Genomic DNA, 13806 nt, shown 5'->3' on the forward strand with positions numbered 1-13806 from the left:
GAACTTTTTTTCAGTATTAAGGGTTGAACTGAGGGCCTTGGGCAAGTATTTTACTGCTTGAGCATGCCCACAGCCCTTTTTCCCTTTAGTTGTTTTTCAGGTAGACTGAAAATTTTTTCCCGTGGCTAGTTTCAAAGTGTCCTACCTACACTTTGCCGTCTAGCTGGGAATTGTACAGTGTGATCCTAGGTTATTGACTAAGACGGCAGTCTTGCTCATTTTTTTGCCCAGATTGTCCTTGAACCACAGTCCTCTTTTTTTTTCTGCCTCCTACGTACCTGGGGTTCCAAACATGAGCCAGCCCACCCTACTTGGACCTTTCACGTGGGACTTTAAATGATCCTTGCACTTTATGAGGAAAACAGCATCACAGTAGTCTGGTTGAAACGGGGGTCTAGAATCGGGAAAGATGGGGTTATTCTCAGATGATGCTGTCTTACATAAAGCATGAGACAGGGTGGTTAGTGTTACTTGGATCAGCATATAAGAGTTGTGAGCAGGGACTGGGAGTTTGGCCTAGTGGTAGAGTAAAGTGCTTGCCTAGCATGCATGAAGACCCGGGTTCCATTCCTTGGTACCACATACATAGAAAAGCTGAAGTGGTGCTGTGGCTCAAGTGGTAGAGTGCTAGCTTTGAGAAAAGCCCAAGGACAGTGCTCAGGTGCTTACCCAGCATGCATAAAGACCTGGGTTCAAGTCCTCAGTACCACATACATAGAAAAAGCCAGAAGTGGTAAAGCTCTAGCGTTGAGAAAGACCAAGGACAGTGCTCAGGTCCTGAGCTCAAGCCCAGGACTGACCCAAAAAAAAAAAAAAAAATGTTGTGGCCATAGGGAGTATGGAGAACCCATTCCACACAGCACCAGCAAGAGATTTGTAGAATGCAGGAACAGCCATGCAGTCCCACAAACAGCAGAAGAAAGTTACTAAGACTCTCCAGACTAGAGCGATGGGACACTTAGTGAGAACCACAGACATACAGACAAGTCTGTGGGTAGGTGGAATGTGATGAAAACATCAACACTGACCATGCCTTTGGGCAGTAAGAGCTGTGGTCACCTTGAAATGGCCCCTCGTCTCATGGTGCTGCATCGTTTCTGAGTAGAAGTGGCAGAGGCACTGTCCCCGAATGGCTTTGAGGACCCTTCCAGGGGACACCCCGGCTGTTGTGGTCCCTGCAGGCAGGCTGTGTACCTGGTCCCATGGTATATCTCACTTGGACTCAGCCTTGGGCTCATTTGTGGGAAGTTACCTGGAAGTCTGTTTCTTGCCATAGGCTCCTAAACTTTATATTTGCAGTTTAATTTTTGTACAGTATTGATTACCTATTTTAAAAAATTGGTACTAGGTTTTGAACTCAGTTTTGCTTGCTTAACTGGAGCCATACCTCTAGCCTGGCTTTTTTTTTTTTTTTTTTTTTTTTTTTTTTTTTACTGATTATTTTGGAGATGGAGTCTTAGGGACTTTTCTTCCTGGACTGACTTTGAACCACAGTTCATTGGATCTCAGCCTCCTCAGTAGCTGGGATTATAGGGGTGAATCAATAGCGTTGTTCATTCTTTTCTCTGAATTTTCAAGCATCTGGTGGGTACACTCAAAGGTACCCATTGGGTAACACTGTGTGTGGGGGGGGAACAGGGAGAGGAACAGGGCTTTATCAAAATCCTATGATAGGGCCTTGACCTTTATTTATTTATTTATTTATTTATTTATTTTTGCCAGTCCTGGGCTTGAGCTCAGGGCCTAAGCACTGTCCTTGGACTTTCTCAAGGCTAGAGCTCTACCACTTGAGCCTCAGCACCACTTCCGGCCTTTTTGTATGTATGTGGTACCGAGGAATCGAACCTGGGTCTTCGTGCATGCTAGGCAAGCACTTTAACCACTAGGCCAAACTCCCGGCCTGAACCTCGGTCTTTGTGCATGCTAGGCAAGCACTTTAACCACTAGGCCAAACTCCTGGCCGGGCCTTGACCTTTAGAAGCAAATCCCCTTTGCACTGCCAGGCAGTTCTGGCAATCCCCACGTGCGGGACTCACCTTGCAATATCAGACTAGGGGGTATTTTATTATTATTGTTGCTGTTATTTTGCTAGTCTTGGGTTTTAACTCAGGGCCTGATTAATGTCCCTGGGCTTTTCATCTTGAAGCTAATACTTTACCACTTGAGCCACAGCTCTGCTTCTAGCTTTTGGTGTGTGTGATTAGAGTCTCGTCGACTTTCCTGCCCAAGCTGGCTTTGAACTGTGATCCTGGGATCTCAGTCTCCTGAGTAGGTAGGGTGACAGGCATGAGACACCTGCACTCAGCCAGACCAGCGTTTGCTAAGGGCTTTTCCTCTGTCCAGGTCACACTAGCTCTGCTGGTGACGTGCCCTGCTCTATACCCTTGTGGTGCCATGACTGGGCCCCAGAACTTATTAGCATACAAGCAGCCATTGGAGAAGAACATTAAGAACTACTATAGTTCTCTTGGTGTTTTCCAAACTGCTATAAGTAAGAAGACAAATTGACAGGGTAAGACACATTTCCCAGCAGAGCAAACCATTTTTAAGAGAATGCGCATATAATGATTGATGTGAAATTCCTTCTGCCTCCGTGAGGTAAAGCAGACTTCTGATTTCAAAAAGGCCAACAATCCTCAATGCAGGAACAGGTACTACCCAGGAAAAGCCCTGAGAATGGACAGAGAGTCCCTGTTGACCGTGCCATCTACACTTTCCAGGTGAGCATCTGTCTGGAATGCAACAGCAGCAAACTTCGGGGCCTGAAGCGGAAATGGATCCGTTGCTCAGCCCAGGCGACGGTCCTGCACCTGAAGAAGTTCATCGCCAAGAAGCTCAATCTTTCCTCCTTCAATGAGGTAGCCAGCACACATGGCAGGGCAGGCGGGGTTGGGGTGGGGGAACAGGTGGGCACAAGGCCTTGCTCATTTGTCAGAGATACATTCTGAAAGTCTTGGGCTTTTTAAACGGCTTTGGAGGTTGTGGGGGAGAGAGCACATATGGAGACTTTCAGCCATGGCACTGCCTTGCCTAGCCCCCAGGTGTTACTGCCGTGTGGTGCTTCCAGACCCATGGCTGCCTCTGTCCCTTGAGGAAGATCTGGTACCATCTTGAATGTTCCTGATCCTTTGTAGCTTGTGCTGCACAAAGCTTCTGTTTGGATGAGGCAGGTAAAGGTCCCCAGGGGACAGAGCAGCTCCAGGCCCAAGGCAGTGTTATTCACACTGTTACCGTTGGCCTCGGTCTCTGCGTAGGCCATGCAGGTCCCTAACTAAAGCCCCTTCTCCCACAGCTGGACATTTTATGCAATGAGGAAATCTTGGGCAAGGACCACACCCTCAAGTTTGTGGTTGTCACCAGGTGGAGATTCAAGGTGAGAAGTGCAAGGCACTTGTTTTATCTGTGATGGCCCCAATCAGAGGTTGCTGTGAAGCAGCTTTCTACCTCATGGTCTTCTCTCCCTTCTTACCACCCCCGCCCCAGCCAGGGACCTGATGTCAGAGGGTGTGAGTGTGGGAGAGTGACCACTGCTGTGGGAACAAATCCCCAAACCTTTGAGCACCAATAAGTGGTGAATCTCCGATTTGGGACTGGGAGCATTCTAGCTGAGCCACTAGCTAGGTTGGCCCACGCCACCCTGCCTAGGAACAGAACTGACCAGGTGTCACAGTGACTACTAGAGGGGGTGACTGGGAGCTGGGTCTGCCCAGGATATGAGAGAGAACATAAGAAGGACCAGAGCTTCTACCAGCTCTCAAGGGGTCACTGGTTTGCATAGGACCAAGGAAATGGGTCTCATTCCTCAGCTACTGCTTCACACCCCGTGTCACCCTTTCTGGTATCTTCCTGCCCTCTGAGGAGACAGCCGCCTGGCCCCTGGCTTCCCCTCACCCCGTGAGTAACTGTCTCTGTCTTGCAGAAGGCGCCACTCTTGCTGCACTACAGACCCAAGATGGACTTGCTGTGACCTGGCCAGTCTCAGCTGCACCCCGGGCTCCATGTGGTGACCCTGCTCTGGAATGTCACCTCTTGGGTGTCATGCGGACCAGATTTCTGAATAGAGAATATTTATAACTTTTGTATGAGAGAATCCACACCCAAGACACTACCAGCACGCGTTTACAGAGGATGAAAACACTTCGCAGTTCTGTGTGACCCAGTGCACTCGTCTCTGCTTCAGGTCCCTGGGCCAGAGGATGAGTGCAGTGCCATGCGCTCCCTTCACCTCCAACCCAGCACCTTTGCCTGCTGTCCAGGTCATGAAAATCTGAGTCCATTTTGGTTAAGTCACAGATTAGGTTTCCTGATAAGCCTCAAGCATATTTGTACTTTTATCGCTTCCTTCCTAAGTTATTGAAAAAGCTTTTTCATGGTAAATAATATTTATGTTGCCTTTAGCTTCCTGAAACGTATAAAAATTTAATTTAAAAGCATACCCAAAGAGGCTTACAGTAACGATACTATCATTTAACCATGTGATTAATTTCCACGTTGTAGAATACAGCAAAGGCCTGCACTGTGTCCTGAGCTGGCCTAAGAGGCCAGGTGAGGCAGGGCTCCTTTGTCACCCCAGACCTGACACCAGACAAGATTCTAGCACATTCAGCAGGGTAGACCAGAGCTGGCTTGGTCAGAATAGCGCTGACTTGCAGAAAAGATCTTGTTTTAAAAGGAAATTGCTTTTGTTGAAAAGGGCCCAAGGGACTGGTGCCATCATCTGTGTTCTAGCTTTCCTTTCTGTTTCTGTTCTGCTGTTCTGGGTGTGCAGGCGGGCAGTGTCCTGCCTGTGGGCATCCGCTGGCTAAGGCAGAGGCTCCATCAGGACGTGGCCCCTCTGGCCCTCCTGCCGCTGCGGGTAGTGTGTGAGTCTGTGGTTCTGGAGTTCATAGAGATGGCGCTGAGCTGAGTGATGTGGGACTGGGCCAGGCAGGCCAGGCCACACCGGTAGGCTCTGCCCAGAAGTTGCTCTTTAGTCACAGGCAAGAGGCCCTTGGTTAAGCCCTCTAGCCTCCCAGATGTAATCTGCTTTGTTCTGTAAATTGAACTAGAGGATAAAACCTTGGCCACCACATGAACGTCTGTTCCGTTAGGGCAGAGACAACTTGAAGGCAGGTGAGAGGAGAAGAGGCCCTTTTCCAGGTGGTTGGAGTCCCAGGGGAACCTGTCCTGAGCACCACTTCTTGACGAACTGCAGGCCCACTTTGTCCCTTCCTTCCCGAGGAGGTCCGCTAAGCCCCTGCCCACCAGCTCTTTCTGGGTAGACAGAAGGTCCCAGTGTGTCCATGAGTCTTCACCTGAGCCACTGGAATTCTTCTCTGTTTGCTCTGAAAGTTGTGGTTGAGCTTGCTGACAGCCAGTTTTGTTTCCTTTTTGTCTCCTTTTCACATCCACGAAAGGTTAGAAGCAGCAACTGATGAGACTTGGTATCAGTGATGAGGAAATGTCCAAATTAACTCATCCAAGCAATCTGTAATGTGAGGCCTTTCTTTAAAAAGCAAAAAGCAAGCTTTTTGTTAGTAATTGGTCAAAATTCACCTCTTTTTTTTAAGCCAAGGGACTCTCTGGATTCCTCAGCGTCCTGAGCTTGCTGTTCATCCAAATTGTTTCTAGAGTTACATACTATATAAGGGTTTATGAGTAAATATTACCTGTCTACCTCAAAACACATGACACTGCTGAAGTACCCTGCAGGACCCTCTTCTCACAGTGCAGCTGAAGTGTGCCATTAGGCTTAGGTGTTTTCTGTATATGGTGAAACTAAAGAAGGATTAAACAGTTGGGAGCCTCCAAATTCACATAAAGATAATTTGCAGTTCAGATCCAATACATGATGGCTGTATAATCTCATGACATACATTTGTAACTTTGTAGCTACCTTTGGAATCACTTGACTTTGCTATGGTGCTAAGTTGATAAATCTAAGTTGTACAGCAGTGCAGATGTCCAGATGTCCAGGCTGGGCGCTGCCCCCCACAGCCCTGCTTCTGTCACCATGTTAACCTGATAAACCTCAGCAGCAAAAGTACCTATTTTTCTAAGATTCCATCGCACACCTGGCTGCACTGCAGGTGTCTCCCGGTTCCCTCTGCCCTTTGGTCTGACCTGTAGCCTTACCTCGCTTGGAGACAAGCAGAGTGAACCTGTGTCTGATGGAAGCTTGAGGCTGCCTCCTTTCACCCCTGCCGAGCTCCATGTGACATCAAAGGCCGGATTTGCTTTTCCAGCATGAATTCCAAGATTGGTTAGTGATTGGCCCAGTTGAGTTTCCCAGCGGGCCTAACTCCTTCGAAGTCATTTTCACAGCTGCTGCACAGGAAACCAGGTGCTGTCAGATGACCTTCTGCAGTGGCACAGCGGCAGCAGCAGCAGCAGCAGCAACGGGGCCAGCCTCCCGGCACTGGGTCTCGCCAGACACCATTTTCACAAAAATAGAACTCAGATAGAATATATAATATTGAATTTAAGATTTGGGGGGTTAAAAAAAAAGAAAACTTTATAAAATTATTTATTCTATTTTAAGCCTTCTATCATATTTTCCCATCCGATTGTTTGGTTTCCGTGGTCCAGCTTTATTTACAGGCATATAAAATGAAATTGTGAGATGTTTTGCAAGCTTCTTTTACTTTGTGTAGCCTTCATATGTTTTGATAGGGATGAAGAGCATTTTTATGCTTTTGTGCAATAGGTTCCAACATGCGTCTATTAGATGTGTTTTAATTGTGATCTAGCATCGATTCTACTAAACTGAAGGGAATATAGGTGGATTTTAAATTATGTGTATTCAGCTGTTTGGTTTTTCCTTTTTCATTGTTGTTGCTATAAGAATGCTGTTATTGGGCCTGTGGGCTTGTGTGTGCATGAATACTTGCCAGCAGTATTCTAAAATAAGCAGCCAGACAGGAAATGATGAGGCTGTCGACTCATGTCCACTCTGCCCGCCTAGGTCCTGGAGCCTGAAGCCACTGCGGGTGGGGGTGGGGGAGGGGACCACATGGCCTCAGCCCACAAATCTGGTGGCCTTCCCTTCATGGCTAGCTGGCTTGAGGCCTGGCTTTGTCAGTCTTCGGAGATTGGTTTGTTTCTGAGGGTATTGTGTCATTGGATTGAATGTCGTAGGAATGAGCTAACAAATTTCTACATGGTATATGTAGTTATTGAATATGCTCCCAAAATATTAAAAATGGATTGAGTGCAGATAGCTAAATCACACAGAACAACCAATTTCTCTGTTTCCTCAGGAAATCATTTAAGCCCCACCACATCACATGTGACCTTACACAAAAACAATGTTATTTCTCCACCTTGATACTTAAATACACAACATGAATAAACTGTGATATGTAGGTTTGAAAATTGACACTTAAATTATTTTACAAGCTTTGCACATCCTGCTCTCCTGCCAGGCGAGGGCCAGGCAGGGCTCCCGCAGGGACTGTGCTGAGTAGGGCTGCTCACTCTGCGTCCCTGTCACTCCATCCAAGAGTGCGTTGAAGAGTGAACTGAGGTGTGTCCCTGAGGTGTGTGTAGCTATAGCATAAGTGTCTACATCCCAACTCTCAGCTGGGTTCCAGATGTGTTTCCACAGTGAAAATAACGTCCTGCTAGGGACAGTCCCAGCCTGAGCCATCGCCTCAGAATGTGGCAAGCAAAGGAAAATGCCACAGTATATTAAAATGATGATGCAGATACAGATTTTTGATGTTTAATTTGAAAGTTTACATTTTTTACACTTGTGTTGGTGTGTAATTTTTGTACCATCGGTGGCTAGTTTTTTGTCTAAAATCTTTTTTGGAATATTGCTTAATGTTTTGATTTTATGATAGTGAAGCTTGTATTCAGTGTTTTGCCAACTAATATTATATGCTTGTAATAAAAGCAGAAGAAAAACTTGACTGAAAATCTCCCAGGCTGGAACTTTTATTATGTAGAATATTTGTAAGAATGTAAGTCTGCCTCATGGAGTACAGTTGGCCCCCCATACACATGTGCTGCACCGATAGATTTGGCCATTTGAACTGAAAAGGCTTTCTCGTCACTACTTAAACCATACACCATAACAACTACATGGCACTCATATTGTATAAAGTTATTGCGAGTAGTCGACGGATGATTTAAAGTATGCACGAGGGTATGTGTGATTGTAAGTAAAAATTATGCCATTTGATGGCATCTGCAGCTACGCAGATTCTGGAATTGGCAGAGAATCCATGGTGCTGCGAATGCCCGTGTGGACAGACACCAGCCATTCGGGTGGGCCTTGCCCTCACTCAGGTGCTTATCACAGGTGTGTGTGCAGAGGTGCCCTGCGCCTCTCCTGGATGTACCACCTTTTTTTATGCTGACCAGTATAGAACCTTATTTTAATTGGCCCGGAGGAAACCAAAGTGCCTTCACTTTGTTTGCAGAGGAAGTTCTTTTTGGGGTGACAACAAAGATGCTGGAGCAAATCTGCTGGATCTGTAGGTGGCCAACTATTAGTAAAAAGTAGTGTTCCCAAAAAGGGGAAAGTGCTTGCCAGACTTCAGGGGGTTTGGGGGGAGAGCGTTATAATGTTTATTTTTTTTATTGTTACTATAAAGGTGATACACAGAGGAGTTACAGTTATATAAGTCAGGTGATGAGTGCATTTCTTTTTGGACAATGTCAGCCAGACTTCGGGGGTTTTGTTCTGTTTTAGTTGGTCACGGCACTTGAACTCTGAGCCTTGGTGCTGTCCCTAAGCTCTTCAGCTCAAGGCTAGCACTCTACCCCTTGAGCCTCGGTGCCATTTCGATTTTCTGGTGGTTATTTGGAGATAAAAATCTCAAGGACTTTAGGCTGGGTGCAGCAGCTCGTGCCTGTATGCCTAAGCTACTCTGGAGGCTAAGATCTGAGGATCACTGTTCCAAGCCAGCCCAGACCCTAAAAGACCAAGGAAGTCTTATCTCCAATTAATCACTAGAAAAGGGAAGTGGTGCTGTGGCTCCAGGGGTAGGTAGCCTTGAACTGAAGAGCTCAGAGACAGTGCCCAGGCCCAGAGGTCAAGCCCCATGATCCACAAACAAAAAAAAATCTCAAGGACTTTTGTGCCTGGGCTGGCTTTGAACCTCAATCCTCAAATCTCAGCCTCCTGAGGAGGGTTACCGGCGTGAGCCACCCCAGCTCCAGACCTCAGTTTTTCATGGTTAAATAAGCCATTTTGTATGGTCTGCCAAAAAGAAACTCCACTCCACGCAGTTCAAGAGAAGAGGGTTTATTGTGCGAGGAAAGCACAGACCTCCTGCCACCCAAGATGGAGCCCGGTGAGCAAGAGAGTTTATGGCAGGAAGTGAGAGACTATGTAGGGGGAGGGGTAGAGCCACAGCAGAAGTGGATGTGATGTCAGAGGATGGGGAAATACCTCAGTGGGGACCTCCCACTGCCCCCAGGCATGCCAGTTGCCAGGGTTACAGGTGCTGGGCGGGGATTTCCAGGGTGCAGGGAGAGAGAGCTTAGGGGAGAAGTCATTTCTTCCAGGTGGACCTATCACATTTATCTTGCATTCCTAAGAACAAGTAGGAGAGAAAGAAAAATGTGACCAAAATTAAATTCTTACAGCTCTAAGATCAGTAAGTGTGAAAAATAAGTTTTGTCTTAGGGGGAAAACAAGTTATTTTTCTGCAAATATTTTGTTGTTGTTTTCTTTTTGCCAGTCCTGCCTGGTGCTTGAACTCTGGGCCTTGGCGCTGTGCCTGAGCTTGTTTTTTGCTTTAAGCCAGCATTCTTCCACTTGAGCCACAGCACCACTTCCCTGGCCTGGGCTGTTTCTCCAGCCTGCAGGGTCTGGTTAATCCAGAGCCTCTCCACCCTGGTTTAGGCTCTTTCTTCAAAGCTGCTTTGCCGACTAGCCCCATTCAACTACTTGTTATCACAGACTCAGAGGAAAGAAAAGTGCACCCCCTGAAACAAAGTAGATAAATAAAGCATTAATGTTGTGACTGAGACCAACATGGACAAATTTTTATCTGGGAGTGCCTGCTTCCATCAGGGGTCCACACAGTATTTATAATGCATGGGGATGGCGGCTTGGTCTGATTCTTAGTTTTGTTTTGTTGTCCAGTCCTGGGGCTTGAACTCAGGGCCTGAGCACTGTCCTTAGGTTTTCTCAAGGCTAGCACTGTGCCACTTGAGCCATAGCACCACTTCCAGCTTTTTCTGTATATGTGGTACCTAGATCTTCATGCATGCTAGGCAAGCTCCCTGCCAGTAGGCCAAACTCCCAACCTGTTTGTTGTGGTTGTTTGTTTTGTCTGTCCTGGGCCTCTTCAGCTCAGGGCTACCACCCTACCCTGAGCCACAGCACCATTTCTGGTTTTCTGATGGTTAACTGGAAATCAAAGTCTCACAGGCTTTTTAGTGCCTGGGCTGGTTTGGAACTGCGATCCTCAGATCTCAGCCTCCTGAGTAGAGAGTTACTGGCGTGGGCCACCCTATCCCGCTTCTGAACTAAGGCACACCTCGCCATCCTTTGGGATGGCTGATGGCCTGTATCGTGAACATCACTACATGATGACAGCTACATCTAGAAATGTACATTATCTTGCACCTACAGCTGTGCTCATGAATAGTAGTCTCTGTGAGCTATAGTATGCTCCATCAAGCAACAACAACAGAATGCCAGAGGAAGCGGGGCAGTGGCTCACCAAGGTAGAGCGCTAGCCTTGTGCTGAGGAGGTCAGGGATGGTGCCAGGCCCAGAGTTCAAGCCCCGTGACCACTGGCTCACACCTATAATTTAAACGACTCAAAAAGCTGAGTCTAATGATCCCAACTCAAAGCTACCCTGTGAGACTATCTTCAGCTCACCATTAAAAAGCCAGAAGTGAAGCTGAGTGTCAGCGGCCCACGCCTGTCATCCCAGCCACTCAGGAGGCTGAGATCTGAGGATCACGGTTCAAAGCCAGCCCAGGCCCAAAAGACTGAGACTCATCTCCAAATAACCACCAGAAAACCAGAAGCGGCAATGGGGCAGAGCACTAGCCTTGGGCTAGAGTTCAAAGACAATGCCCAGGCCCAGAGTTCAAGCCCCACCACCAACACACAGACACACCTACAAAGCCAGGAGTGGAGGGGGAGCTCTAGTGGTGGAGTGCCAGCCTTCATTGAAAAGCTGAGACAACCAGATACCAGGACTGGCAAAAAGAAAAAAAAAAAAAAAAGAAAGTAAAAATGTCTTCCTCTATATTTCAAGGTGCTCTGTCATTTTAAAAAAAAAAAAAAGGTTTGGAGATGGAAGTCCAGTCAGTGGAGGAAGAGGTTCAAATGAGGGGGGAACTGGAGGCGGGGAGAAGGGCCTTCCCAACCCTCCTGCCCAATCTCACACATCAGAGCACATGGTCACACACATGCTAGGAGAGGCAAGGGGGAACACGGAATGATTTCAAACTTTGAAGATGGGGTCCACACAGCTGCTGATTAATAGGGGAAAAGAAAGCGATAAAGTTATTCTGACTGAAAAATAAAGTACAGGCTGGGAATGTGGCTTAGTGCTTGCCCTGCATGCACAAGGCCCTGGATTGCGGTGATGTAGCACCACATAAACAACAACAAAAAATTTAAAGAAAATACAGTACAATGCACACACTAAAAATTGATGGCAGGCTCTGCTGGGCTAGGAATTGAGAGGAGGGAGAGTAAATATGGTCACGGTGGAGTGTTTGCATTCATGAGGATAGAACAGTAAAATTTGCTGAAACTGAGAAGTGGAGGGAGGGCAGCAGCGGGACAGGGTGACTTTCTTACATTACATCCCAATGTAGGTACGTGTGGAAATTGCACACAACTAATGTGTGCTAATTAAAAATTACTCAGCCAGGCCCAGTGGCTCACCCTATAATCCTAGCTGCTCAGAAAGCTGAACTCTGAGGATCAAGGTTTAAACTCAGCCTAGGCACCAAAGTCTGCGACTCTCTTATCTCCATTTAACCACTCAAAACCAGGAAGGGGCTGTGGTTCAAGTGGTAGAGCCCTAGCCTCGAACACAAAGAGGCTCAGGGACAGTGCTCGGGCCCTGTGTTCAAGCCCAGGACTGGCAAAAATAAGTTTAAAAAAATAAATTAAAAAATAAAGCAACTGGACTTTGCTACAGAGCAGCAGGTCCGTGGAGACAGAACAGTTTGGGACAAATAGAGCAATATCAAAGAGAGAGAGAGAGGGAGGGAGAGAGAGAGAGAGAGAGAGAGAGAGAGAGAGAGAGAGAGAGAGAGAGAGAGAGAGGGGGGGGGGAGGGAGGGAGGGAGGGAGGGAGGGAGAGGGAGAGAGAGGGAGAGGGAGAGAAGGAAGGAAGGAAGGAAGGAGAGAAGGAAGGAGGGAGGGAAGGAGGGAGGGAAGACGATGTGGCTTCCTGGTGGAGTGCTTGCCTGGTGTCTCATAAACCAAAGGCTGGAAGGGGCTCTGCGGCTCACCTGGCGCAGCGCTCGTCCTGCGCACAGGCTCAGGGACGGAGCCCTGGGTCCTGAGTTCAAGCCCAGGAGCTTCACAGGAGGCTCGGAGCAGGCACAGCAGGACCTGTGGAGGTGGGAGGTGGCTCGGGGAGGGCGGCCGCCTTACCGGGAAGGACGCGGAGGCAGCGCCCAGCCCCCCAGACGACCCCGCTCTCTCAACCCAGACCTAGTCCTGCCCTGTGGCCCGCAGTGGCCTGCTGGTTACCGCCACAGCCTGCGAAGGGGTGTGTCCAGTGTCCCCGTGTCACCTGCGCCTGTCCCCGTCCCCGTGTCCAGTGTCCCCGGGCCCACCTGCGCCTGTCCCCGTCCCCGTGTCCAGTGTCCCCGTGTCCAGTGTCCCCGGGCCCGCCTGCGCCCGTCGCCCTCCCCGTGTCCAGTGTCCCTGGGCTCGCCTACGCCTGTCCCCGTCCCCGTGTCCAGTGTCCCCGTGTCACCTGCGCCTGTCCCCGTCCCCGTGTCCAGTGTCCCCGGGCCCGCCTGCGCCCGTCGCCCTCCCCGTGTCCAGTGTCCCCGGGCCCGCCTGCGCCTGTCCCCGTCCCCGTGCCCAGTGTCCCCGTGTCCAGTGTCCCCGTGTCACCTGCGCCTGTCCCCGTCCCCGTGTCCAGTGTCCCCGGGCCTGCCTGCGCCTGTCCCCGTCCCCGTGTCCAGTGTCCCCGTGTCACCTGCGCCTGTCCCCGTCCCCGTGTCCAGTGTCCCCGGGCCCGCCTGCGCCTGTCCCCGTCCCCGTGTCCAGTGTCCCCGTGTCCAGTGTCCCCGTGTCACCTGCGCCTGTCCCCGTCCCCGTGTCCAGTGTCCCCGGGCCTGCCTGCGCCTGTCCCCGTCCCCGTGTCCAGTGTCCCCGTGTCACCTGCGCCTGTCCCCGGGCCCGCCTGCGCCTGTCCCCGTCCCCGTGTCCAGTGTCCCCGGGCCCGCCTGCGACTGTCCCCCGGCCGGGGCGGCCACCGCGCCCCACAGCCGACCAGATGGAGCCGCGGTAGTTTGGTGTAGAGAAAGGGAGGCAGCCGCGCCTGCACCCGGGGACACAGACTCTGTATCCAGGGAGGGGGCCTGCTTGAGACCCAGGGCGGGGCCGGCCAACCACCGTGGAGAGCGGCCGAACTGCAGGGAGGGCGGAGGTGAGGGCGAGGAGCCCCGCCCGCGGAGGGGCGTGGCGGAGGGGCGTGGTCAGAGGCGAGGGGTGGGGCGGGGCTCAGGTGGAGGGGCGTGGTCAGAGCGAGGGGGAGGGCCAGGCCTCACAGGAGGGGGAGTGGTCAGAGGCGAGGGGGTGGGGCGAGCCATTGTGAAGATGGGCCAGAGGGGTAGGGCGGATCCGCTCACCACAGGGCGGGCCTCCCGAGGAGGGGGCG

At 50.0% G+C, this 13806-nt stretch overlaps 1 protein-coding gene across 4 annotated transcripts in view; it reads left to right on the forward strand.

Moving 5' to 3' along the window:
* Window positions 1–7887, forward strand: part of Pcgf3 (polycomb group ring finger 3) — a 35594-nt gene extending 27707 nt beyond the window's left edge. For all 4 annotated transcript variants that reach the window (XM_090343941.1, XM_090343942.1, XM_090343939.1 and 1 more), the window contains 3 exons: window positions 2721–2858; window positions 3293–3373; window positions 3920–7887. In XM_090343941.1, the coding sequence (XP_090200067.1) occupies window positions 2721–2858; window positions 3293–3373; window positions 3920–3967 (267 nt within the window). In that variant the 3' untranslated portion in view covers window positions 3968–7887. The remainder of the gene's footprint in view (window positions 1–2720; window positions 2859–3292; window positions 3374–3919) is intronic.
* The last annotated feature ends 5919 nt before the right edge of the window (window positions 7888–13806 follow it).

Source organism: Megascapheus bottae, chromosome 13, assembly GCF_031878675.1.
Source record: "Megascapheus bottae isolate mThoBot1 chromosome 13, mThoBot2.hap1, whole genome shotgun sequence".
Classification (NCBI taxonomy): Eukaryota; Metazoa; Chordata; class Mammalia; order Rodentia; family Geomyidae; genus Megascapheus; species Megascapheus bottae.